Source organism: Chaetura pelagica, unplaced genomic scaffold (genome assembly GCF_000747805.2).
Source record: "Chaetura pelagica isolate M959 unplaced genomic scaffold, ChaPel_1.0 scaffold27, whole genome shotgun sequence".
Classification (NCBI taxonomy): domain Eukaryota; kingdom Metazoa; phylum Chordata; class Aves; order Apodiformes; family Apodidae; genus Chaetura; species Chaetura pelagica.
Window position 1 is genome coordinate 2,510,656 of NW_009954020.1, and position 26,683 is coordinate 2,537,338.

The 26,683-nt window shown below is 37.6% G+C and overlaps 1 protein-coding gene across 1 annotated transcript in view; it reads left to right on the forward strand.

Annotated features, from left to right (window-relative positions):
* EFR3A (EFR3 homolog A (S. cerevisiae)) overlaps positions 1-26,683 on the forward strand; it is a 65,773-nt gene that overhangs the window by 20,784 nt on the left and 18,306 nt on the right. The window contains exons 5-13 of the mRNA XM_010002274.1: positions 1,539-1,660; positions 5,504-5,653; positions 12,656-12,793; positions 16,310-16,388; positions 17,279-17,482; positions 17,608-17,617; positions 18,999-19,088; positions 22,261-22,375; positions 24,234-24,285. Coding sequence (XP_010000576.1) covers positions 1,539-1,660; positions 5,504-5,653; positions 12,656-12,793; positions 16,310-16,388; positions 17,279-17,482; positions 17,608-17,617; positions 18,999-19,088; positions 22,261-22,375; positions 24,234-24,285 — 960 coding nt within the window. The remainder of the gene's footprint in view (positions 1-1,538; positions 1,661-5,503; positions 5,654-12,655; positions 12,794-16,309; positions 16,389-17,278; positions 17,483-17,607; positions 17,618-18,998; positions 19,089-22,260; positions 22,376-24,233; positions 24,286-26,683) is intronic.

Sequence of the window (26,683 nt, forward strand, 5' to 3'; positions counted from 1 at the left end):
CTTGCTTTAGAAAAGAGGGGTTTTTGAACATCTGTCTTAAGTAGTCTTTGCTTCAGTGTAAGCCAATTATTGCTTTTCATATTACCACTGGACAAAGAAGACAATTTATTTATTTGGTTTTTATTACTGTCTTCTATACATTTTAAGACTAACAATGTTAAATCAGCTCTGGACTAGGTAATATAATGTGTTTCAGGCTTTTCTAATAGGTGTTTGTCTAAAGCTTTGTTCATCTCTGGAATAACTGAAGGATTGTATCAGTTAATCACCATCTTTAGCTGTGATGCTTCAACTGGATCCAGTACTTCACCTAAGAACTTACTAGTGTGAGTTAGATGGCAAAAATTTCTTTATAGGTGTAACGGGTAATCAGATGTATCACAGTATATTGTTTTCTTTTCCATGCCAATATAAAGACATTGACGCTTTTTGCATGTGCAGTTTATTATAGCTCTGCGTTTCTTTCTGCATTCAGCTGTATCTGGCTTCTATTTGTACTGCAGTTTTAAAGTGGTATTTTATATTTGTCATTCTTATATTGCTTCCTTGATTTTTCATGTCCCGTTTTCAGTTTGTAAAGAATCAAGCATCAAGCATGCCTGTAGCTCTCTGGGCAGCTTAGTGTTCTTTGCAAATCTGATGAGTCCACCCTGTCATCTAAGTCTCTAGTGAAACTCAAATACTACTGTATTCCAGACAGGCCCCTTCAGAAATTCACTCAATACGTTATTGTAGTTTGATGATTTACAAGTTGTTTCCAGACCCTTTTGCATCTATCTTACGTGGAGTATTTTTTTGACAGGATTTTTGTAGCTTCCCTTTGAGAATGTTGTGTATTTTTTTGAGCATCACTGAATTTAAGATATGACAGATGCTGCTTCATCTGGATTTACAAAGTCTACTTTCTTGTCAAAGGAATAATTTAGGCTGGGTTGATGTGATCTGTTCTTGAGAAATCCATGTTGACTGTTACTTACCCATTTGTTACTTTGTAGCTGTCTGCAATTTAGGGGTTTTATTCAGAGTATCTTTCTGTGAATGTAATTAAAGTTGACTGGGTTATAATTCCCAGAACTCCTCCTTTACCCCTGTTGTAAGAAATAGGCAGAATTGACAAGGTGCCTCTGGGTTTATTTCCCTTTAAATTTGGTAAGTCCCTGGAGGTATTTAAAAGACATATAGATGTAGTGCTTAGGGGCATGGTTTAGTGGTGGATCTGATGATCTCAAAGTTCTTTTCCAACCTGAATTATTATGATTCTATGACTTGTTGACATTCACTATTCACGTGCTGGATGTTTCCATATTACATAGTATGCTGTATTTGATGCAGTTACCCTCTTTCATAATGATCTGAATGATGCTCCAGTGGAAAGGCTTGGCAAAAAAAAACCCTCTTCAATTTGCATTTTTCTTTGCTTAAATATTTAATCCTTTCTTATTGCAATGTGTTATATTACTTCTTAAACAAAGCTTAGTGCTTATTATTCTCATTTGGGAAACTGTCATCTAAAGCTTTTGTAACATTTCATTTTCCAGTTTGTCAAATTTGCCAACATTGAGGAAGATACACCTTCATATCACAGGCGCTATGACTTCTTTGTGTCTCGATTCAGTGCCATGTGTCATTCATGTGACCATGATCCAGAAATACAAACTGAGTAAGTGCCATTCTGTATGTATTACAGAAAACTGTCTTAACATGCTTATATTCTTCATTCCCTAGGAAAAACATGAATGTGTGACTTTTCAAATAGCACCAAATGCTGCAAATCATAGGTGGCTGGAACTCCTAGAATATTTAAGTGGAATTTTACATGAGGAATGCCTGCCAGATTGCATGGATTCTGTCCAGAAAGGCACTAATTATTACTGCAAATGTGTGCAAGTTACATAACTCATTTGATAAATTAATGGGGCTACTTATGTGATTAGTGAAAGCATATTTTGAGTCTGCTGTTTGACAACTGGTCATTAAAATTGATTTTTCATAGATATCTGCAGTATGATGCTGTGTGTGAATCTGAAATGCCTTCATGAATTAGTATTGCAGATTTTTACAGGGGTGTGTAAGCACCACATTTTTTTTTTACTTCAGCTCCCCCTAGTGATGTGTTCATATGAATTGTTAATTGGTGTTTAACTCCTGAGCATTTCAGAAAAGTTAAGGCTTTTCAGATGATATTTGCATCTCTGTTGTAGTCATCTTTTCTATTTCCATGCATTAAATTGTTCAGCCAACTATGAGAATACAACCCTTTGGGTGTACTGTTGTTATGTTAGCTGCAATATATAAGGATTTTTCTTAAAGTTTGAAGTTTCAAAGATCTGTGAACTGTATATTTAAAAAGAATTAACACTGTACAGGCTTAGGAGGAAAAAAAAGAAAAAAGAAAAAAACAAACCAAACAACAAAACCCACAAACCAAAACCCCCCAAAACCCTAAAAAATTATTTCCTTCTTTAGTGTTCTGATTAATTCCTCATTTTTTTTGTAATTTGCTGCCATCTTATTTGTTGCCCAAATGATACATAGACCTCTTATGTAAAATTGGTCTCTAAAATGGTTGGAATTAAATCTGCCTGCTACTCCTGTACTTTGTCCCCTGCCCCACCACCTTTCCCTTTAGGAAGATTATTCCAGTGAATGGTTTTACAGGATGACCTTGTGAATTGTTTGGGAAAGAACTGAATTATACTCAGGGACCAAAGGAGAAAGGTGATAGAAACTTCTTAAGCAAGTGTCACTGGTGAAGCCAGTGAATCATGCAACTAAGTCGTAACTTAGGCTTCTGTCAGATACAGTATATTTACCTGAAGATGATGGCCTCAAATAGTATTCATAAATATTTTAATGAACTTCTAGAGATTTTTCCTTTTTAGGCTTAGTGAAACTAAACCAAAAATGTTAAACTGCTTACTTACAGTACAAGATTTTATAAGAGGTTGGGGTGTGAAGCTCAGTTCAGGATTTTTAGAACTACTTTCACCTTCATTGCCCTTTGCAAATGGGAGGTAATACTAATAATAAACTAGAACATGGAATTAATTAAGAGACCAGTACATCTCTTATCAAATATGACCTACCACTCGTAAGGATACTACAAACTAAAATGCCTCAAAGCTGTGATTGCCATAGGAGTAAGAATTGTGCTAATCTTTTGCTCTTCAAATTATCAACCTGCACCATTATCTGTGCTTCAGCTGGCAATGTTGATGTACCCTTAGACAGGGAGGAAGTTCATCCTAGTGCCATAAGAATGTACATTACCTTGATTTAAATGTAATCTTGACTTTCATACCCATCTGAGACTTCTGTAGAGGAATGAATCTTCACCTGTATATAGTGAAATTTGATCCTTCACCTTCCTCAGTGTTTCAACCATCATTTTTTGGCCACCTGTGCTGTAGTAAGAACATGAAATTAGTGCTAGTGGCACCCCAATGCACAGGGGTGTGGCCTTTTTTTCTGCATGAGAATAATTTTTTTACCCAATTTAATTAAATGTATAGCAGTATTACTTTTATGACATCATCCTAGACTATTTGAATGTGTCTAGATTAGACATTAGGAAGAAATTATTTTCTGTGAGGGTGATGAGAAACTGGAACAAGTTGCCCAGAGAAATTGTGGATGCCCCCTCCTTGGAGGTGTTCAAGGCCAAGTTAGATGGGACTCTGAGTGGGAGGTGTCCCTGTCCATGCAGCGAGGGTGTAACTAGATGATCTTTAAGGTCTCTTCCAACTCAAACCATTCTGTGATTCAGTAATCTCTTTTGAAAGAGATCTTTATGAACACCAATCGTTCTTGGAGTTGACATACCAGATTTGCTGTAGGTACTGATATAATTCAACAAAACAGCTGAGCTACGACTACAGATTAAAATTCTAAATGCAGATACCAGAAGTAGTCAATGCTATTGGTGGGGGCTAGGGAGTAGTTCAGCTCATCCGAAACCAGACATCTGGAGTCACTGTTTATCTGCCTAGATAGAGCTTCTACTGAAATGCTGGCTGGAATGGGAGCTTGAACATCATCTACACTGGCAGGCAGGTGATGTAGGCTTCTGAGTCTGAAACTGCATCTCACCTGATAATTGAGATATCCCTTAGAGTAGGGGAGGTTAGTGCTAGTATTTAACTTATCTAAAACCACAGCATCAACAAAACTTGATTGCCTTTAGAACTAATAATTAAAAAGAAAAAAAAAGTTTCAGTAATGGGATTTTGGAAGCTCTGTGTCTTAAATGTCCATCTTAGATGCTTAATATTCAAAGCTTAACATTGGATACTGTAATTGAAGCACTGTCATTGAACAGCAGTATCAAATGTTCTTCTAGCTGCTTGTGCATCCCTCCTCTTTGCTATTTTGTATGTAACCCAAATAAAACTGTCTTGAAAGGATAGAATGTTATGGGATCCATATTGAATGCACATGACTTTCCTCAGAAATTGCTGAAAAACATGGGGCTACAGGTTTAAGTATTTACCTCAGGGAATCTGAGCAAAGATATATATCTGAGCAAGTTCATATAGCTCTGCAGTTCATCTAGCAAATGCTTTCATGCAGCAAATGTGACTGAATAAAGGTTAGTTATGTGTTGTCCATACTGAAATTAAGATTTAAAAGATAACAGATTAATTTTATTAAAAATAATTTCAATTTTTAATTAAGTTTGTGCTTATTTAACTTGCTGACAGTATCACTCTTTATTCTATTAGTTTTCGAAATATTATTGCTTCAAAAAAGAGTATTTCACCATTCATTTCATTTTGTAGATTCCCCTGCAAACTGTTTTTGTTCAACAGAATAATGAAAATATTTAACAACTAGACTAAGTTTTTTAGAACTTACATTATTTTTTCCTTTTTATTGTTTTATTGTTCATAATTTCCCATAATTTCCCACTTGGTTCAAATGGTTTTAGGATTAAAACGGTTGTTCCTTTTGTGCATCAGGCTTAAGTTGACAAGAGTTATCCTTTGCTTTCCATCTTGTGAATCTTGCACAAATCTTTAACATTTTCTCACGTAGTCCGCAGTCCTAACTGGAACCTTTAAGGCCATGATCACAGGATCGTGTTAGCTACTGCTTCAGCTTTGCTGTAATAACTTCATAACATTTTTTCTTCTGCAATGGAATAGGTTGTGATTTCTCACACTTTCAACTGGTGGCTGTTAATTTGTGTAGGGTTGGTGAGTTTTCGCTCATGTGACTTTCTTCTGAAGGTGGTATACACAATCTGAGTACTCAATGATCAGTGTCAGCATTATCCTTACAGATCAGATGCTTCTGTTCAGCTGTTTGTTTTGTCAGCTTCCTTCTGAGCTTAAACGATGTTTGAAGACAATACGGGCAACTCTGATTAATTGGCCAAATTTTCAAATCATTGTTTGTGAGAACAATTCCACACTATGTAATCACTGCTGCCTAATAGGAAAACAACTAGACAAGGAGGTGCTCTGTTTCTCCTTTTCAGTAATTTCTTTTTTTCCTTCCTTAGGATCCGAATTGCTGGAATCAGGGGCATTCAGGGAGTGGTTCGAAAAACAGTTAATGATGAACTCCGAGCAACTATATGGGAACCTCAGCACATGGACAAGATAGTACCATCGTTGCTGTTTAATATGCAGAAAATAGAAGATATCGACAGGTATTTTTATTTATGGTCACTGGCATGTTTTTAAGCAATCTTTAGACTTAGTTTTTTTATGAAATATCTTTTTATTTTCTTTTTTATTGGAAATAATTACTCATGTTTACTAACTGAGTCTCCTCAAAACAATAGCACAGCTCTGCTTAACTGTGCTTAGTGTTGTCTTAAAATCTTTTCAACTCCATACATTTCACTAGCTCTAGATTTCATCAGTGTTAAGAATTGCTTTGGAAATTGTATAGCCATGTTTGGACATCTTAAAAATTGTAAACCCTTTTTTTTACTATATTACATTGGTAAGCACAGGTTTGTAGGTGACTGAAATAATTGTGCTACTTGTATTTTTTTTTTTTTAATAAGGTTTGAATTCCCATTTAACCATTATAATAAGTTTTGAATTCCCATGTAACCATTTGCAAGAGGACTTAAAGTGAAGATTCAAAATTTATTTATTTCAATAACTTCTAGGCATATTACTTGCCAGATATCTTCAGAAAAGATCTGTGTGATTGATGTTGAGGATATACCCATCACCTTACAATAGAAAAGTTGCCTCTTTTTTTGTCTGTGTCTGTACTTGTGCCTAACACTGTGTAGTTGTAGAAAGTGTTTCTTGGTAGCATTAGGAAATTTTTGTAAAACCAACTTCAGTGATGCAAACAAGCTTAAATGTTCACGTCCAACCTTAGCTGCTTCAAAACTTGCTTGGTGAGTAGGGTCACAAGCCTTGCTCCAGCAAAACTCTTTTCATGCTTTCATGTGACACACTGCCAGACCTATCTCCTTTCTCTTTTTTGGTTAGGTTTTTGGTTTGTTGTTTTGTTTTTTTTTCTTTTGTTGTTGTTGGCTTTATTTGGTTGATTCTTTTTTCTTGTTGTTTGTTGTTTTTTTCCCCATTCTTCAGACTTATTTTTCTTCTCTTATTTCTGTCATTACTTGTCTGTTCTCTAAAGCAAATATTTCATACTAAATCAATAAAATCACTACTTATCTTTCTGTCCATGCTTTATCTATCTAGTGCATATAACCCAGGGCCCACACTGTAAATACAGAAATAAGTGCTTGGACTTTACATCTGAAGAGTGATATGAATAAGAGACTAAGGTTTTTGAAACTGCTGTTTGAGCACAGAGCACCTAGTTAGAATTTGCTCTTTCAGGGCTTCTAGAAGCAGGTGGGCCGTTTCCGTTGTTACTCTTCAGAGGGCCCTCAAGCATATACTTTGCTTTACATGGCAAAATGATAGCATGATGGAAATGATGAAAAAACTGACTTAAATAGTATTTGAATCAACCACTTACAGCAGATCAGTTTATATGTACTGCATGGCTAATTTTTGTCATCTGTTGAGCAGTGCAGTAGTGGTGGTAGAAAAACAAATCTGTCAAAAAAGCAACTGTTAATTATCCGAACTGGCTGCTTGAAACTTTTTTCATAATGTATTTTCAGCAGAAAAAAAGAAAAATTGTTTTCCAAGTGGCAAGAAGGGGCCTTGTATGATGCACATGTGACAGAAAAGCTGAAAACAGTATTTATAAATAGTTGATCTGCTGGCCTTAAATAATGTTACAGAGAGTTTTCTTGTCTTGTTTTAGATGGGACTTCACATTTGTGGAGCACAAAGAAAGACATCTTGAAGAGTAGGAGTAAGAAAAATATTGTTCTGGCAGATGGAATCAAAGCAGTATTTGGAAAAGAGCAGAAATTCCAGAAAATATCCCATACTTAAGTCCATAGAAAATAACTATTTGTGGTTAAAGCTGAAGTATACATACATAAGACATACCTTAAAGATCACTGTAATTTTAATTGTGGAACCTTAATAATGTAGTTCAAGATTCTTCTAAGCACGTCAAATGAGACTCTTTGGAGATAAGAATTTAATATTTAAACAACATTTTTAACATCCATTTGTATTTGTGGATGTCATTATTTCTCTGTATATCTGAATACACATTCTAGTTATGTGACTGTCAGACAAATCTGCAAGTGCAACTTTCTGAAAGTCACATTTTTTCTTAGTTGTATTTCAGTGGGATTCTATATTACAAAATAATTGTTGTTTGTACTTCAGTATAGTATAAGGCATTGCCCAAAAAACTCTTCCTCCCTCCTTCAAGTTTTCCAGAAGAAAATTTAGAAGAGTCAGTCATGTTTATCAATTTATGTACATCTTTAAAATGGGGAAGGGATGTATGACATTGGAAATTCACTTAGTTAGTAACACACTCTTCCTGGTAACTGCAAAGCTGAAAGTGCCAGCCTTGCTTAAGGCAGAAAGCCACTCTAGCACTCATTGTAGACTTAACTTAAAATCCTTCCAATATATCCGTAATGTACATATAAATGCTGGTTTAGAGGTAGATTAGAATGTATTTCTTTCTCTGAGTAAGTGAATTGTTGTCAAATGTTCCTGTAGCTCACAAGAAGTGAGCATGTCCCATCATATTTTTTGGCCAATCCTGTTTTTTTGGTACTAAGAAGTCTCATGCATGAAATGTTGAGTTGCTTTCAGCCAGTTTAATCCTAATTAGATGTTTCCTATGGAAACTTCTGTACCACAAAACTCCCCCCCTTCCAGTTCCTTGTTGCCACTTGATAGAGATTACACACAAGAAAGCTGTTAGAACACCTAAAGGGACCTGGTCTTGTGCATTTCATTGCAAAAGACATTTCATGTTTCACTCCTTTGGAGTTGTGGTAGTAGAGAAAGCCTGGATGCTGAGGAATAGTAGTAATTTATTTTTTTTTAACTGTTGCAGCTGGATTTGTCAGAGGTTTTTGATCTTTGTTTAAAATCCAGTGAAATGAAACTTGAAAGGCTGTACAAAGCTTTCCTTTAAAACCAAAAAGAGTAGTCTTATATTGTCTTTCATCTGATAATGCTAAGGAACATTTAGTGAGAAATCCTTAGAGGCAGGTGCTGTTAGTTTAAAATAAAAATGTGGTTCCTACAGACAATGGGAGATAATTTTGAACATTCTGACACAGTCTAAGACTAACATTTTAGACTAAGACTGCATTGTATTTTTTTTTTCCTTTAGTTTCTTCTAAAATAAGTCTCCAAGTAGTGCAGATAAGTCACCTTCTGTGGGACTACATATAATTTATTTATTTAGTTATCTATCTATCTATCTATTTATTTATTTATTTTTACTTCATTTTAACTAGCATTTTTCCAGTTAGATTATCTGTGTGTGTGTGTGTGTTTGGCAGCCTGCTTTCTTCCCCCTCCCCTGGCCCACCCAACTTTATAGTGCTGCTGTGTTCTAGGGAATCTTTGTCAAAACAGCAATGGGAATAACAGTCCTGCCCTGTCTTTCGTGCCTTCCCTGCACAAGGATGCCCATCTGTCTAGATCACAATCTAGGCAGTACTGGAAAGGAAAACAGAGAGATCAAGGGGCACAGCAATTGGATAAAGCTACAGTCTAGTGTTTCTCATGGTGGATTATATACAAATTGTCATGCCTTTTTAAACTCTAATCATTGTGCATTTTTAAATCTATTTATCCTTATCTAACAGAGGTCCCTGGGGCTTTTTTATTATTAAAATCTGACAAGCTAGCAATGTTATGGTAACTTCTGAAACACTGATGTTACCAGAGGCAACAGGATATTTCAACTTTTAGATTGCAGTAGTGTTGAAACTCTAGAAGATCTTATGCTATCAGAAGATATTACTGCTGTGATGTTAACATGCTCATTTGACATGTGGCATTTCAATATCTGACCTTTCTATAATGCTCTAAAGCTATGATTTTGTGATGCTGCTGAGTGAACGTTAACTGAAGCTGATGCTCATAGTGAACACTTCTGAACATATTTAATGCACAAGCTTGCATTGCAGAACTGAAAGCATGATTAAGGCTTTAGTGTTCTGATTTCTGCAGTCTAAAATAAATTTCCCAATGTTTATTGTGTAATGAATTGTGTAAGTGAATTGTCACTTAAGTTTCTATTATATGTATTCTACTATAAGTATTAGTAACAGCTTAACAGAGTTATGTGTGAAGCACTTAAATTCAGAAATACATTCCAGATGCCTTTAATTTGCTCTACTAATTCAGGTCTCTGTGTGCTGTAAAGGAGGTGACTTGAAAAGAAAAAGAAAAAAACAACAACCCAAAAAAAGAACCAAAAAACATTACCAAGGCCATGCTTCTAAAATGAGAACTGGGAAATGTGAAACTCTCCTGGAAAGGCTCTGCCTTTCACTGTTTACAGTGCAGGTGCTGGTTTTAGGTATTTCAAAGTGAAGACAGGTTATTCCCTTCAAAGCTCAGTGGTGGAATTCAGTCCTCAAAAGGTTTTAGTTTGTGCAAAACAGTCTGTAGTTTCTGTATTTTGCTTCCCTAGTGTCTGGATTCTGTCTTGAATCCCTCTTTTTGTTCTATGTTGGTTTTGAATAGCCTGTTTCCCAGTCAGCAAGAGAAAAGAAGAAACTGAAGATGGCAGTATTTGAGCTTTACAAAGTTTGGTAATTGCTATAAAACATTAAAGCCTTGCTTTTTGTGGCAAGTTTTATTAAGCCATAAGTTAAAATTTCCATATGAAATGAAGTCAATATTTAAATGCAGACTTACTTTCTTAATTTAAGAGATTTTTTTATTTTTTTTTTTCAATTAAGTCATACGTGTATGTATTTTAGCACCAGAAGAAACAATAGCTGTGGTAGTAATAAATTCTAACCTCACCATTGCTGCTTTCCTCTCCCTCCCATCTTTGAAGAAGGAAGTGTTAATGGCATAAGAACAGGCTGTTCCCCTGTGCCAAAAGATGAGCTGCGGAGGAAGGACACCAGCCTGGCTGAATAAAGAGATCTGGCTGCTATTCAGGGTGAAAAGGAGAGTTTATGGCCTTTGGGAAAAGGTGCAGGCCACTCAGAATTACTAAAAAACTGTCATGAGTCTATGCAGGGAGAGAATCAGAGGGCCTAAAGCCCAATTTGAATTCAGCCTGGCTGCAGCTGTCTTAAGATAACAAGAAACACTTCTATAAATGCATTAACAAAAAAAAGGAGAACTAAGGAGAAACCTCTATCCCTTATTGAATGCAGAAGGATATATAGTGATCAGGGATGAGGAGAAGGCTGAAGTACGTAGTGCCTTCTTTGCCTCAGTCTTTAGGAGTAGGCCCAGTTGTTTTCTGGGTACCCAGACAGGGACAGGGAGCTGTTTGAAACTCCTGTAATCCAAGAGAAGATAGTTAACGACCTGCTGCACACTTTGACATGCATAAGTCTATGGGGCCGGATGGATTACACCCAAGGGTACTGAGGGAGCTGGCTGAAGTGCTCACCAAGCCACTTTACCCCATTTACCAGCAGTCATGGCTAACCAGGGAGGTCCCAGTAGGCTGGAGATTGACAACTGTTATCCCCATCTACAAAGAAAGGCCAAAGGGAGGATCCAGGGAACTATAGACCTATCAGTCTGACCTCAGTGCCCGGGAGGGTCATGGAGCAGATAATCTTTAAAAGCCATGTAGATGTGGTGCTTAGAAACATAGTTTAAGCAGTGGACTTGGTAGTGTTGGACTTGATGATGTTAAAGGTGTCTTCCAACCAGAACAATTCTGTGATTCTGTAACTTCTATAGCATCTAGTTAGAGGTAGCTGTGTGGGTGATAATGTTCTGATTATTTCAGTCTTACTTTTTTTTTTTTCAACTCAGGAGCCATCTGTTTCTGCACATGTGTTGGAGTCTTATTTAACACTCAGCCACGCAGTGTGGATTCAGTAGTGGGCAGGTGAATGAGATCTGTCTGAACAAAATGACTAAGATTCTGCCTAACTTTTTGCTTGGTTTCATGGCCTTTACTCATTGTTAGGAATGAGTAATAGTTTGTCAAAATGCAAGTTAACAAATCAAATCAGTATTAACAGCCATTGGTTTTGCCACATGCATATTTACTAATCCAGTGTTCAGTACTATATGAACAGATAAAGATTGATAGTTTTATAAAAGAATGTCACACAAAAAGGACAACATTTGCCTGTCGCAGAGTCCCACAAAAACTTGGACTTAGACAGTTTTGCAAAGTTGCTGCTTCAGGGTCCCACCAAAAGGATTTTCCTTGAAGCACTTTGCCCCCCCCTCAGAGTCCTAACAAGAACTTTCACTGAGACAGTTTAAAAGGGAAGTTAAGGTCATTTACTGATGCAGCAGTTGAACAAGTTCTGGATAGTTGTTGATAAATTGGCTGCAAATTGATCTACTGGCTGCATAGATGTGGGGCAAGATAGTAAAGACAACATGAAACATCTGGCAAAGTCAGAGGTGCAAATTTTACCAAAAAGAGTTCTCCTTAAGGGGGGAGAAGAGAGGATTCAGGCCCACTGACCCATCTGGATAGTTGATGTGCTCTTCTTCTGAAAAACAGAGGATTCTCAGACTAGTTTATACTTGGAGACGAGATGGGGCTAGGTCATTATAATTTTCTGACTGGTACCTTCACAGGCGCATTACTTATTAATTAAGAGAGTGGACAGGAAAAGGACGAGTCTTGCTCTTGATGCAGGTGTCATTGTTTCCATAGTTTTGGCTTATCACTAACAATCCCAGACCACAGAATTCTGGTCCTGTTCCAGAAGTAATGGCCATCAAGTTTGCAGTCAAGTTGTCCAGGCCAGGTGCCAGAGGCTACATTGGCCAATACCTTGGCTAGCGCAATGGTCTGTTCCTTCTGCCCCTGCTCTTTATCTGATGTAAGAAACAGTGTTTTAGCCTGCTGGCTTTTGCAAGACAGTCCCTCTGTAGGGAGCAGGCAGACTGGCAGGACTGCATTCCTTTTGTTAAATTTAGCAAAAGGGTCTGTCTTGTTCTCAAACGCAGAATAAAATATTTTATTCAGATTTTTGGTTTTACGCATATTTGGGATACAGTTCTTGCCTAACTCAAGAGTGTGACTCATGAGCATTGTAGAACCAAGGGTTTATACAGTAAGGAAGATGGATATTCATCAGTAGTCAAATCAATGTATTTTTGTCTTACTTCAGCAGAATAGGCCCTCCATCCTCTCCTACAGGAGGAGAGAAAGAGGAGAATCCTGCTGTGCTGGCTGAGAACTGTTTCAGGGAGCTACTGGGACGAGCAACCTACGGAAATATGAATAATGCTGTCAGACCAGTTTTCGCGTAAGTTGGAAATTCCTGGAAGGTTTTATCTTCAGAGATTATTTTTTAAAAATCTATTTCATCTTCTAATTATGTTGCATTAAGTTCCTTTCTTCTTTTCAACCCAGGGGATTTTACTGACAGTTACTCATGTTTCTATAAAAAAATTGCCCCTCTTTTGATCTCAGTTCTTTGTTTCCTGTTGCCTTCAAGATAGTTATGGAGAGATGTGTATCCCATTCTACTGATTTTAGATGTACTACCTAATTATTTGGATGGGTTGTTGCCTCAGCTGGCCTTTCTTTTGAGTGTGAAACTGTTTGTTCATGACTGTTACAGTCAGTGAAGAGACAAGCCAAGTAAAATACAAGTAGCACAAAGGGATACTGTGCCCAGATTAATACAAAAAGTGAAAATTTCTACTTCCTTGAAGTTTTCTTCCCAAAACCTGTTTTGATATTCTGTAAGGAATATGTTTGTTGGCTCATTAAGTAATGAATGGCAGATGTTCACACAATGTGCACACTCTGCACGGTTGCACACAGTACAATTAAGAGCTGGTGTATTAACTATCAAGTCCAGAATTTTCTCTGCATTGCCCCAGTTGCTTCCTTACAAAATATGATTTGAAAACAAAATATGATTTGATCCTTGTAGATTTTCAAGACGGCCTCCTGTTAAGGGAAAAATCTTCTCTAAGATTCCCTTGTTCTTCCCAGGAAGACTGAGTATTCCATTGATACACTGAAAGATTTTCAAGTTGCTTACTGTTAAGTAAAAACAGAAATGCAGAAAGAAGGTGGGGTGGTTACTGAGGGCAGAAAACTCTTGAAGCTCCCTTCTTTTTCTCCTAATAGCATTAAGTGCAAAGGACTGCTATGACTTCATTTCCAGTTGTAGCTGTTACACCAATCTGATAGGATTGTAACTGTTGCAAAGTTGAGTGTTTTATTAAAAAAATTTCATGCTTTCCTACTTAAAAAATTTACATTCCTGTCTGTTTATAAGTATTTTTGAAGGAGCAAGAGATGTAGAAAATGCAATTTCTAAGCTGTTTTTCCTGAACAAAAAGGGAATGCTCTATCTAATCTGCTTCACTTTGTGAGTGAGCAGAACTGGTAGAGTGCAAGTTTGAGATAGTGAGTCCATTGCACTTTCAATTTGAGAACACATTTGCTACATAGATATGCAGCAGATATTAACGGAGGGCAAAGTTTGTTGAAAGAAATGTGATTGGGAAAAAAAATAGGCAAGATGTGACTTGATTGTAATGAAACTAAATGCACCATGCTGAAAATACCATTTACCGTCTTGTACAAGAAAAGAACTATATTGAATACACTGGCTACGCTAGAAGGAGAAAAATATACAACGTAATTATAGAATAGGCCCCATCCCTAAAGACATTCAAGGTCAGGCTTGATGGGGCTCTGAGCAATCTGCTCTAGTGGTGTGAGATGTCCCTGCTTATTGTAGGGGTGTTGGACTACATGACCTTCAGAAGTCCCTTCCAACGAAGACATTCTCTGATTCTGTGGTAATAATTCTTTTATTGGGAGCAAAATTCCAGTATACAAAGTATGCTGCCTATTGAGCTATTGCGCAAAACATTAACCTCGGCGGTCATCTTCCCCCTGATGTCTTCTTATCAGTTCAGCTACTTGAAGCGGCTAATACTTTGCCTTTCAGGAAAACTTAAACTGTACATCTTGCTTTGAGAGGAAAGTTTTTTTTTAAAAAAAGCTTGATTTAAGTTATAGTTGACCATAATCTGCCTGAATGGATCTTTGGGACAGGTAAAGATGAAGTCTCAAGGGCGACAGAGAACACATGCTACCCTGAAAGATTAAGGGATCAGATCCAGTCAGGAGAAAATGGTGAAGAGTATGATTTTGTATTTGGTGAGACAAAAAAAAAAAAAATAGTTTAGCTAAAATAAGCTATCGTGTACAAGAAATGATGAACTTTACTGGAATGACATTAGGAGTAAAGAAGACATGAGTAAATACATTATGATGCGCTAAGCCTTGAAGGATTTAAAGAGGTAACTTTGTCTTTCTAGCCCAAGACATGATTAAACATTACCTGTGTGCTTGGAGTGTGTGCAAAAATGGCAGCTATCCCCAACAGGTAGTCCAGTTTAATATTTAGTAATGCAAATATGCTGTTAGCTTGGCAGAGAAATACTGTTAAAATTGCTGAAATTCTTGCCTGTAGGATTTCCATTAAAGGGATGTAATGCATAAAAAAAAAATAAATGGCAGGATATTTTTTTGAGCTCTGCAATGGACTACAAGATAATTTAGGGCACAGGACAGGGTAGCTTTATGCCAGCTGGTTTAATCAACCTTGAAGGAGAGCTGTGTACTCAGCTGGGTCACTAAGCTGGCAGCAGTGAGTTAATTGACACCTCCAGATTCTAGGCAATATAAGTTAAAGCTTCCAGTGTTTCCTCCTATGTTTGTAGTCCTGATTTCTTTCACCTGTATGCTTTTAAGTTTGTTACTTGAAGCATCTTTATATGTTTACTATAATCCTAGATAAAGGGCAGACCGGCAGTGATTCTGTAGCTGAGATACCTATTTAGAAACACTATCTAAATTCTGTTTCTGTAGGAAACTTTGCTTGTGGGTTTTGGGGTTTGTTTTGATTTTGTGCATTTGGTTTTTCCTTTTACCTAAATCACTCCAGTTAAAAGGCATCCCAAATTACTTGTATCAATCTTTCAGATTTAAAAATGCATTTATTTTTGTCATGTTTTCTCAGGTACTCAGATCTCCTTTTTGGAAAGTTTGGTGTGTGCCCTATTAATAACTTGCAGTATTGTACTACTTAAGCAGAATTTCTGGTCTTTGCTTGTGATAAAATTTTTCAGCGGTAGTTCCTGTCCTATTTAAAGAGAAACCAATGCATTTATCATTCTGATTCTGTTTTGATATTTCTTGCAGAAAGTGTTGAAATGCTTCAGAGTGATAAAGGAGTATATACACAAAGGATAGCTCTGTTTTGTTTAAATATATTGTTCATTTATATCTATATATTATTCATTAAACTGCTATGAAAATGAAAGAGTTCCTATAATGGATAGAACATTCAGCCTTAACTGTTTTGTATCTCCTGATTCAAAACAAATTGTGTATTTTATTTAGAAAAAAAAAAGTCTATCAAGGTGTTATAACCATTCCCTTCAGTGTGTCTCTTTCATGTAAATAAGCATATTGTGTCACAGCCATTTTTATGCATACAGTTTGTATGGAGACAGTATATTCTTAACTATATGACTTTGATATGACTGGATTCCTTAAAATCCTCAAATTAACTACTGGGAATTCCTGTTATAGATAAAAATGTTGTGATCACATCCTAAACCTTGAAATCAAAGGCATAGCTGAAGTTCTAGTTTTCTGATCTAGGTAATAAGTAATTGTGTAGAAGCTTTATGTAAGAAAATAATCCCTTTGAGAGAAAACTATTAGGTGCCATTTTTTATATCTGGAGAATGTCGTTATTTTAGACTCCTCAATTTTTTGGTTGCAGACATTTAGACCATCATAGGCTATGGGATCCCAATGAGTTTGCTGTTTCCTGCTTCAAAATCATCATGTATTCTATACAGGTAGGATTTTCTCCTCGGTTTGTTTTCTTTGTAAACACATTTTGAGCACTTGAGACAGGGTTAAATGCTCACTTCACTGTGATAATGAAAATAAATGAAATCAAAGAATCCAGAAGATCTCTTACCACAACTCCTAAGCCTTGTTCTGAATTTCTTCAAATAGTAAACTAATTGTGGTTGGTGATCAGGAGTTTTCTGATTTGTTTTCAATTAATTAATGCTTGGAAAAAAGATACTAAGTGCAGAGGTCCCTAGGCAAGCTCCAGAACAAGGAGCAGGATGGCCACACGGATCTGACATTGTGCTTCATAAAGGACACTCTCTTATGTTGGTCACAGCTTGGTGCCAATACGTCTCTATTGCTTTTACAGCCGAAGAAACCAAGTTCACATGGAACTGTGTTATGCTAATTTTTTTTTACTAGTGGCCAGCCTGTATCATCTGTTATAAACATGGTGAAAATCTGATTCTTGGATTCATCAAGCACAGATACCCAAAAGATAAAGTCATAAAATTCCAGTTTGTGGAAGAGAGCTGTTTTTTTAGTGTTTGTATCCATGGCATGTTTTCTAAGAGGAGCTGAAGTCCTTCACCTCTGGTTAGATGAATGAAGTACCACTTCATGCTGCCTCTTTTTTTTTGTAGATGTTCCTGGATATTTTAATAGTGTAAGCTCTCATATACTGTTCTGGATGGACCTGTGTGCCTTCATCTCTCATGATAGTTTTTTTAAAAATCTGTATTTAATCATGAATTGATTTAAATTTAGATAAAATTGTGAGTGAGAAGGTTGCAAAATGGGAACACGGTTATGACTCCAATGACGTAGAAATGTATTGTTATTAAAATTACAGATAAAGCTTTTTTGCTGTCTGCTTGCTTTTTAATAGGCACAATATTCCCATCATGTTATACAAGAAATTCTTGGACACCTGGATTTCCGCAAAAGGGACTCACCAAGAGTTCGTGCTGGCATTATTCAGGTTCTTTTAGAAGCAGTTGCAATAGCAGCTAAAGGATCAATAGGTAAGTTGTCTAAATCAGTGACATCAGGTGAAAGGAGAGATTTGAAGGGTCGTGCTCATTTTTGCTTTGTTCTCAGACCGAATGAAACTGTATTTGAGGATTATTTGTTGTTGTTGTTGTTCTTTATGCTGATAAAATGCTTGAAATCTTACTCCATTTGCAATTACTTACACATGCTCATCTCCTTTCACAGAATCACTTAGGTTGGAAAAGACCTTGATGATCATCAAGTCCAGCCATTAACCCTACTTTACCAACACCAGCACTAAACCATGTCGCCAGGCACCACATCTAGATGACTTTAAAACACATTCAGGGACGGTGGCTCAACCACCTCTCTTGACACCATGTTCCAATGTCTGGCAACCCTTTCAGTGAAAAAGTTCTTCCAAATGTGTAGTCTAAACCTCCCCTGGTGCAGCTTGAGACCATTTCCTCTTGTTCTATCGTGAGTTACTTGTGCGAGGAGACCAGCACCTACCTCTTTACAACATCCTTTCAGGTAGTTGTAGAGGGCAATGAGGTCTCCCTTCAGCCTCCTTTTCACAAGATTAAACAGCTCCAGTTCCCTTAGCCATTCCTTATAAGCCTTGTTCTCAAGGCCCTTCACCAGCTTCATTGCCCTTCTTCAGACACGCTCCAGCACCTCAGTGTCCTTCCTGTCTTGAGGTGCCCAAAATAAGACACAGTATTCGAAGTGTGGCCTCACCAATGCTGACTACAGAGGGACAATCACTGCCCTGCTCCTGCTTGCCACACTATTTCTGATACAGGCCAGGATGCCATTTGCCTTCTTGACCTGGGCACACTGCTCATTCATACTCAGCTGCCTGTCAATCAGAACACCCATGTCCCTTTCTGCTGTACAGCTTTCCATTTGCTCACTACCCTTTCCCCATAGAACAGTGAGAAGGTAGAAAGAAAATAAGAAGTCTCATGGATCAAGATAATGACAGTTTACTAGGTGAAGCAAAATCTGCATGCACAAGGAAAGCAAAGGAATTTGTTCAGTACGTCCCATTGACAGGAAAATGATTAGCTGCTTCCTGGAAAGCAGGGTCTCAGCATGTCTAGCTGTTGCTTATGCAGACAAATGCCATTCAAATGTCCCCCCTTCTTCCTCCTTTCCTTGAGCTTTTATTGCTGAGCATGACATTATCTGGCATGGAATATGGCTTTGGTCAGTTTGGGTCAGATGTTGTTGTCTGTCTCTGCTCCCAGTTTCATGCACACCCTAGCTTATTCTCCGTGGGGACTGGATGGGAAACAGGAAAAGTCTTGGTCCTTGCAAACACTGTTCAGTAGCAGCCAAAACACTGATGTGTTGTCAGCATTATTTTGGTCACAAATCCAAAGCACAGCAGCACCAGGTCTGCTAAGAAGAAAGTTAACTCCATCCCAGCCAGACCCTGTTACAACTTGATAGCAATGGATTACACATATATACCTGACTACATTTCCTGAATCCAAAGTAATTTCTAAAATACCAGGCTGTAGGCACATTTCAGAGGTTTCTCCCTAGGCCATACCCTCCTCACAATGTATTTCATTTGTTCTTTTCAGCTTAATCTGATTTCTCCTGAGAGGGGATCCGTAAAGGAAGTGGAACTTTCAGCACGAGCTCCAAAGAGAGTGATGAGAGGATTGTCCAGAATGCTATTATTCAAACAATTGGTGAGTAGTGACAGTAACACAGGTTCACTAAATGAGATAGTATTAAAAATTCTAGAATCAAAAAGGAAAAATGGCAAGTGTGCTGTCTCTGTATTTGCTTCCAAGTCTCAGCCTCACTTTACATATTTGACTTCTGAATGACTCTTCTCTTAATTCTTAAGTGAGAAGGTAGCCAAGACACTCAATGAAATTAAAAATGCTGGTGAACTGACATTACATTTCTTGGTTCTTATATGGCTTTTGGAAAGGTAGTAATCATTCCTTATCTTTGGTACAAAACTAATACTAGACCTTTTATGAAAATCATATTGCAAGCAATCATTTACAGGAATATATTTTAGTAGGTGCTACTTGAAAATTTAAATAAACCAACATTAAGCTTAGTGGCAACAATGACACCTAATGGCCAGTTACACTGCCACAACTTAACTGAATTACTGAAATTTTGCAACAATTTCTGTAAATTACTTCATTAAAATAGCCTCTCCCCTTTTTTCAGATTTTATATTTATGGTAGGGATATTATATACTGCAGTGCATTTGTGATGTATATTCCTTTACTTAAAGAACAAGGGGGAATGTAACTTCAATGTTGTTCACTAATCTGTACCTTTGCTTATGCTTTGAAGGTTTCTAGAGCAGTAGCAAATATATAGTAGATTAGTTTTCACCATTACTTTAAAACCCCAAGTTAAAATGTTAGCCCCTCCTCCTCCCCCCAAAAAATGTCCCAATAAACCACAACCCAACCTTTTTAAGTAAAGCTTCTTTCTATTAAAGTTACATATATGTTATTGCACAGCAATAGAATAGAGTATCTCAAGTTGGAAGGGACCCATAAGGATCATCCTGTCCAACTCCCTGCTCCCTGCAGGACTACCTAAAGCAAAACCAGATGACCAAGAGCATCATCCAGACACTCTTGACAGGCTTAGTGCCATGATCCAGGGGAGCCAGTTGCAGTGACTGACCATCCTCTCAGTAGTCCTAATGTACAATCTGAACTTCTCTTGGTGAAGCTTCATTCCATTTCCTTGTGTCCTATCACTGGTCACCATAGAGAGATCAGCATCTCTCATTCTGCTGTCCCCTTGACGAAGTTGTAGAATGAAGTCACCCATCAGCCTTCTTCAAGTTGAACAAACCAAGTGACATCAGCCATTCCACCTAAATCCTGTCCTTGAGGCCTTTCACCATCTTGGTCACCCTCCTCTAGAAACACTGTAATCAGTCCTTCTTAAATTGAGGCACCCAAAAGTACACAGTGTACTCAAGGTGGGGCCACAGTGGAGCGATGTAGAGTGGAACTATCACCTCCCTTGATCAGCTAGCAATGCTATGCTTCATGCATCCCGGGACAGTGTTCGCCCTTTAGGCTTCCAGGGCACCCTGTTGACTCGTATTCAACTTATCATCATCTCAGACCCTCAGACCACTTTCCACAAGGCTGTTCTTCAGCCTCTCAAGTCCTCATTTTCTATGTATAAGCAGGATTACCCCATCCCAGGTGGACAATCCGGTAATTGCTCTTTCTTTGCTAAAATCCAAAACCACTGCATGTATTGACTTCCTTTGGTCAACTAGATGAGTGACCCTGTCATAAAAGGAAATTAAGCAGAAATTTTCCTTTATGAACCCATTCTGCCTGTGACCAATGTGTCTTTTCTCTCTCAAGTATTTTTCAGTAACTCCCAGAATAACCTTCTCCATAATTTTACCCAGCTCAAGTGAGAGTGACAAGGCTGTAATTACCAGGGCCTTCCTTCTTGCCCTTCTTGAAAACTGGGACATTTGCCAGCTTCCAGTCAACTGGGACCTCTCCAGACTCCCAAGACTGTCCAAAATTAATAGTGGTCCTGTGATGACATTGCCTGGCTCTGTCACTACCCAGGGATGAATACCATTGGGCCTTATAGACTTAGGTGCATCCAGTTGGAGCGGCAGGTCTTGTACAAGGTCAGAGTTGGCTGGGAGTTGAAGACAGAGGTGAAGAAGGCAGTGAACATCTCTGCTTTGTCTGTGTCCCTATTTGTGAGGAAACTGACCTTATCAAGAAGTGGACCAGTGTTATTTCTGATCCTTTTTCTGCTGTTGATGTATTTTAAAAAGCTCCTTTTGTGACCTTCACAGTGCTGGCCAGCTTGAACTCTAATCAAGCTTTGGCTGCACACATTTTCTCCCTACAATATTTAACAGCATCTCTGTAGTCCTCCTATTCTGCCTGTCCTTGCTTGCAACGTCCACTTTCCTTTTCTACCTGAGTTCTAGAAGATCCCTGTTCAGCCAGGGTGGCTTTCTGCCCTGCTAGCTTGATTCCCCATACTTTGTATTTACTTGCTCCTGCACTCCGAAGAGATGGTTCTTAAAAAGCAATGAATGTTAATGGGCCCCAATACCTCCAAAAGCAAATTCCCAGAGCATCTTTCTAGTTCCTTTGGCAGTCTGAAATCTGCTCTGCCCATATCCAGGGCAGTTTTTCTCCTGATTTCACTGTGACCAAGGCAGCCATCAGTCACCAGTCACCACTTTATCCATCCCTCTCTGTTTACAAAAGACAAATCTAGGACGACACCTCTCTTAGTCATCTCCTACTTGCACCAAGAAGGTATAGGACCCACCCTTTTTTCTTTGTGGAAGCAGGTTTGATGTTAACCTCAGCAAAAACTCCAAGCTAGATTGTCCTTGTTATGGTTCAGTTCCACTTGCAGAGCCTTGTACCTGTTATTTCAATGACAGAGGAGATGCACTTGCTGTGCCAGGCAGGAACTTGTCGTCATTGGTCCCTTTCCCTTAAGTCACTGTGTTTTGATGGTTGAGGAGAGGATAGAGAATCCTCCATATCATGTGTCCTGTCAGCCTGACAGGTCTGTCCCAGGCATGGTCAGTGCACTCCCAGTAGTCTGTCTATCTCTCAGACCCCCTGATATTCCTCAACCTACTCACCTCCTTAGTAAGTTTTAGGATTCAAAGAAGAAAGTGTCATGAAAAGACTCTGTAAAGCCATTCAATAGAAATGAACCTGTAAGTATTATGCCCTGGAACAATCATAGTATTTTGACCTTGTAAAATCATTTGACCTTGTAAAAGTGCTTGTAAAAGTATTTGACCTTGTAAATGTATTCCTGGCACTTATAAGACTCTATCGTTCTGATTTTATTCTGGTTTTATTTAGGATTTTTTGGAAGCAATCTCCCAGATTACCAGAGATCAGAGATTATGATGTTTATCATGGGAAAAGTACCTGTTTTTGGGACAACTTCACAATCACTTGATACCAGTCACCTTGGGTTTGTATATCCTACATTTTTAAATTTCTAATTAAAAATTAGTTTTTAGAATCCTAATAAATCAAGAAGTGAAAAAAAAATAAGAAAAGTGAGATGAAAAATATCACTCATTAGGGACTGTATTAAATGCTATGCAGTCAGCAGCATGAAATCCATCCCCAGACACTTTAGTGATAGAAAATATTTTATTGGAATGCAATTCATTTTCCACTAAAACATTTATTCTCTCCATGTCTGTACAAAAGTTTCTGAAATTATCTACTTAATTTTGGTTAATTCCATAACTCCATAACTTCCATAAACTCTAAAACGTGGATGTTTTGTAAATGAAGGAAATAGAGCTGTGACTACATTTTGTCAAATGGCTGCATAATTTACAAGTGGGTTGTTTTTTTTTCTTCATTCTGTATCAGGTAACTTCACATTAGGAAATAAACTGCAGAAATCCCAGTAAATTTGTTTAGGCTTAGAATTTCCCTGTTTATTTTGGAGAAAGCTGTAAGTGGGCAGAATCCTGTAATAAATCCATTATTAAAAAGCTGCCATACATTTGAAGTAATGTTTTTCCCTGTAATATGAATTATTATGTTTAAGGACTGCTTTTTCTCAGTATGGGGAGTCACTGAAAGGTTGCAGCTATTCTTTCTAGGTATGCATGGGACACCATGCATGTCTGATCATCTGCTAGCTTAAGAAGGAAGCCATTGTCCTTCTCCTGGCTTCTTGGTAGCTTTTCATGTAGAAGTGTCTCCCTGCAGTATGGGACACTCTTCCATGTATGATAGAAATCTGTCTGTGCCAGGCATTTACGACTCATTAAGAAGGTATTTAAAATATAGATCCATTTGGAATTCTCTATTTGGATTGCCAGTGGGTGTGAGGTATTTTATTTGTTTTTTAACTAGACAATTTTCTTTATGAGATTCTTTGTAAACATGGAACTGACTAGTATGTTAGTGAGATGCACATATGTAGTTCTAAATAAAGCAGACTTTCTGACTGCTGGTACAGATTTACATTACTTACCTGAAAATATGATCTCTGCTGCACAAGACATTTGAATGATGCTGCCAGGCAGATACACCCAAAGTTATAACCTATGAAGGTGGCAGTTTTCACTGTTGTGTAGAGGCTAACATTTGTAAAGAGGCTTGCTCTTTCCTTATGCTTTTCAGTGGGCAAAACAGTTTGTACCTTGTTTTACTTTCTAGAACTCTCTTTGAATCAGGTGTACTTTTCTCTTGTAGGATCTTAAAAGAACAGGGCATATGTGACTGTATGTATACCAATAGGTTTTGAACTTATTTTAGTACCAGCAGATGGAAAATGAAAACATATGAACAGGTTAAGTGGTGTTCTGTGTGCCTTCTCATGGAATGAAAACTGAGGACTTTTAGTTTTTCTTACTGAATTTGCAGGTAATTTGTTTTCAGTCTCAAAGTTTTGGGGTCTGACTCGAATGAAGTGTCCTGGTTTCTTAAAAGACTTGATTACATTTTAATTCAGAAGAAATTCTGAGCACTGATGCTTGTGAAAATGAAGTCAAGCATCTAGTGGTTAAACGTTTCAGATACAAAGTGATTTCTGAACGAAACATAAAGATTTATATCTGCTTCATATATATAAAATTTACTTTTTTTTTGTCAGTCATGTACTTTGGTTTTTTAAGCCTTTAAAAATATATATATATATATAGTTATTACACCTCATTTGGAGATATTTGCCTTTTATTTGTGGTCATCCACCAATTTGTGGTCATTCCCAAGGCTGCTGTATTCCCTTGTCAAAAACACAGTTGTTAGAAGAATATTCTGAAGATCTGCAAAGAAACTAATTTTCAACTTTTTTCCAATTGTAGAGATTTGGGAACTAGGAGGATCCAAATCATGCTATTGAGATCTTTACTTATGGTAAGCTTTCTGGGTTCTCTTTAGTATTTTATAAGCATGCAATGTTTCACTTTATGTATGCTTTTATATATGTATAGTATTACAAGTCTGTATTATGAAGTGAAACATACCTTCATATTACAAAGATCTGTAGTTCTACTGGATAAAAGTGTGGCAGCATTTTCCAAATTTACATTGCAAGCAGCTCAAGAAATATTCCTCCATCTCACAGAGCACTTTCGTGAATAGGAGTTACAATTGGATCTGCAGATCAAAAAGAACATCAGAGAGTAGGTTGAGTTGACTAGTTCTGCCTGCAGTGCTAGCAATCAAAGTGAAATCACTTTGCTTCTGACACCAGAGAGGCTGTAATCAGTAGAATGGCTAATATTTTTAAAACAATAGGAATGGATGCTTGTCTCCAAGCTCTTAATGCCTCAGGCACCATATTCCTTTCTTTCCTACTATTATGCAAATTTCTTGTAAGGTATAGTACACTTTTTTATCACATATACGTTTTTCAGCTGTAAAACTTCAAAGAGTATTTCTGGAAATGCATCCTGATGGTAGGAATCAGAAGTGAGTAATAAAGAGGAGGTTTTTGCCTCTAGAATCCTGGCCTATTTTGTTGCAGAAGCTGCAAACTGTTTAGCGGCTGAAGTAGGGGAAATAGCATAAAGAATTATTTCATGTCTAAAGCAACAGAATACATTCATGCAAATTAGTTTCTATCCCTGCTTTGACATGAAATTCATGTATGGTGTCGAGACAGTTCAGGTAAACCATTCAGTGTTTGTCAAAACATGAAATCCTAGATTCTGGCTTGCAGAAGAGCTGAGCATTCACAGTTGCAATTTAAGGATAGAAAACCTGTTAGAAAGGACCTCAGGGGGGCATTTTGCACATTGTCTTCATTAAAGATAGACTCAGCTATGCCTGAACTGTTCCTGACAATATAAATCTCACCAGTTTTAACGATTTCCATTGAAGACAGTGAGAATTGTAATTGGAGTGCTGCATAGCCTGTAAATATGCTTTAAAGTATTTAAATTGTGCTTGTAGAAAGAATTTTAACATTTTTTACACTGAATATTGTTTTGAATCCTCTTTTAGAATATGGAAGTAAAATCCCATCTTGGCACAGAGATGTGGAAGTGAATATTTTGATTTTTAATAAATTTCTCTACTCAGACATGGATAAATATTGTGGTAAAAATGTGGGAAGGAATTTGTTTTCATATCAAAGCTTTTATTGTGGTATATAAGGTGTGTAGTCTCCACACATAAGAAAGAACTGAAAACTGTTGAATCCTGCCTCTTTTGTGAACTGCACTGAGCATTCTACATCATTGTACAACATTGTGTGTTCTTTACAAAAGAATAACAGTTCATAACATAATCAGTCTGTTGTCATGCATACACACAGGCAGACTGTTTAATGTTGTACAGGCAATTAAAATCTGGCACTTCATTAAAAGCATGGACTTTTATTTGCAGCCTTATTTCTTCTGGTATTAGTAATTTTCCATTTTCAAAATCATTGATTAAATTCCTTCATGTGTCCTCATGCTCCTCTGCCAGCCGGTTTCCTTTGAACCTGTTCAGTTATGCTGTGGGAGTTGCACTTGCTCACATGATGGGGTTTAACCCTGGCAGGCAGCAAAGCACTACCCAGTCACCTTTTCAGTCTTCTCCAGTGAGACTAGGGAGACAATCATAAGGGTACAAGTGAAAAAAAGTGGGTTGAGATTAAGACAGTGTAGTAAATATTAAAAAAAAATCCAACAAAACATTAAGAAAAGTAAATTATTAAAAAAACACCAATAAATTGCAAGGCAGGGACTGGTGGAGCAAGATCCCTCCTTTTGGAAGAGAAGATCAGGTTTGTGACCACCTGACGAACTTAAATGCATCCCAAGAGCCCTATGGGAACTAGCTGATGTAGTTACCAAGTCATTTTTCATGATATTGTCATGGAGAGTCATGGCAGTCAGGTGAATCCCCTGGTGACTGGAAAAAGGGAAACATTGTGCCCATTTTCAGGAAGGGTAGAAAGGAAGACCCTGAGAACTACTGTCCTGTCAGCCTCACCTTTGTACCTGGAAAGATCATGGAACAGATCCTCCTAGAAGCTATCCTAAGCCACATGGAGGACAGGGAAGTGATTTGAAAAAGTCAGCATGGCTTCACCAAGGGCATGTCCTGCCTGGCAAACCTGGTGGCCTTCTATGAAGGAGTGACTACATCAGTGGACAAGGGAAAAGCTATGGATGTCATCTATCTGAACTTCTGTGAGGCCTTTGAGATGGTCCCCCACAACATCCTTCTCTCTAAATTGGACAGAAATGATTTTGGTGGATGGACTGTTTGGTGGATGAGGAATCAGTTGGATAGTCCCATCCAGAGGTTAGTGGGCAAA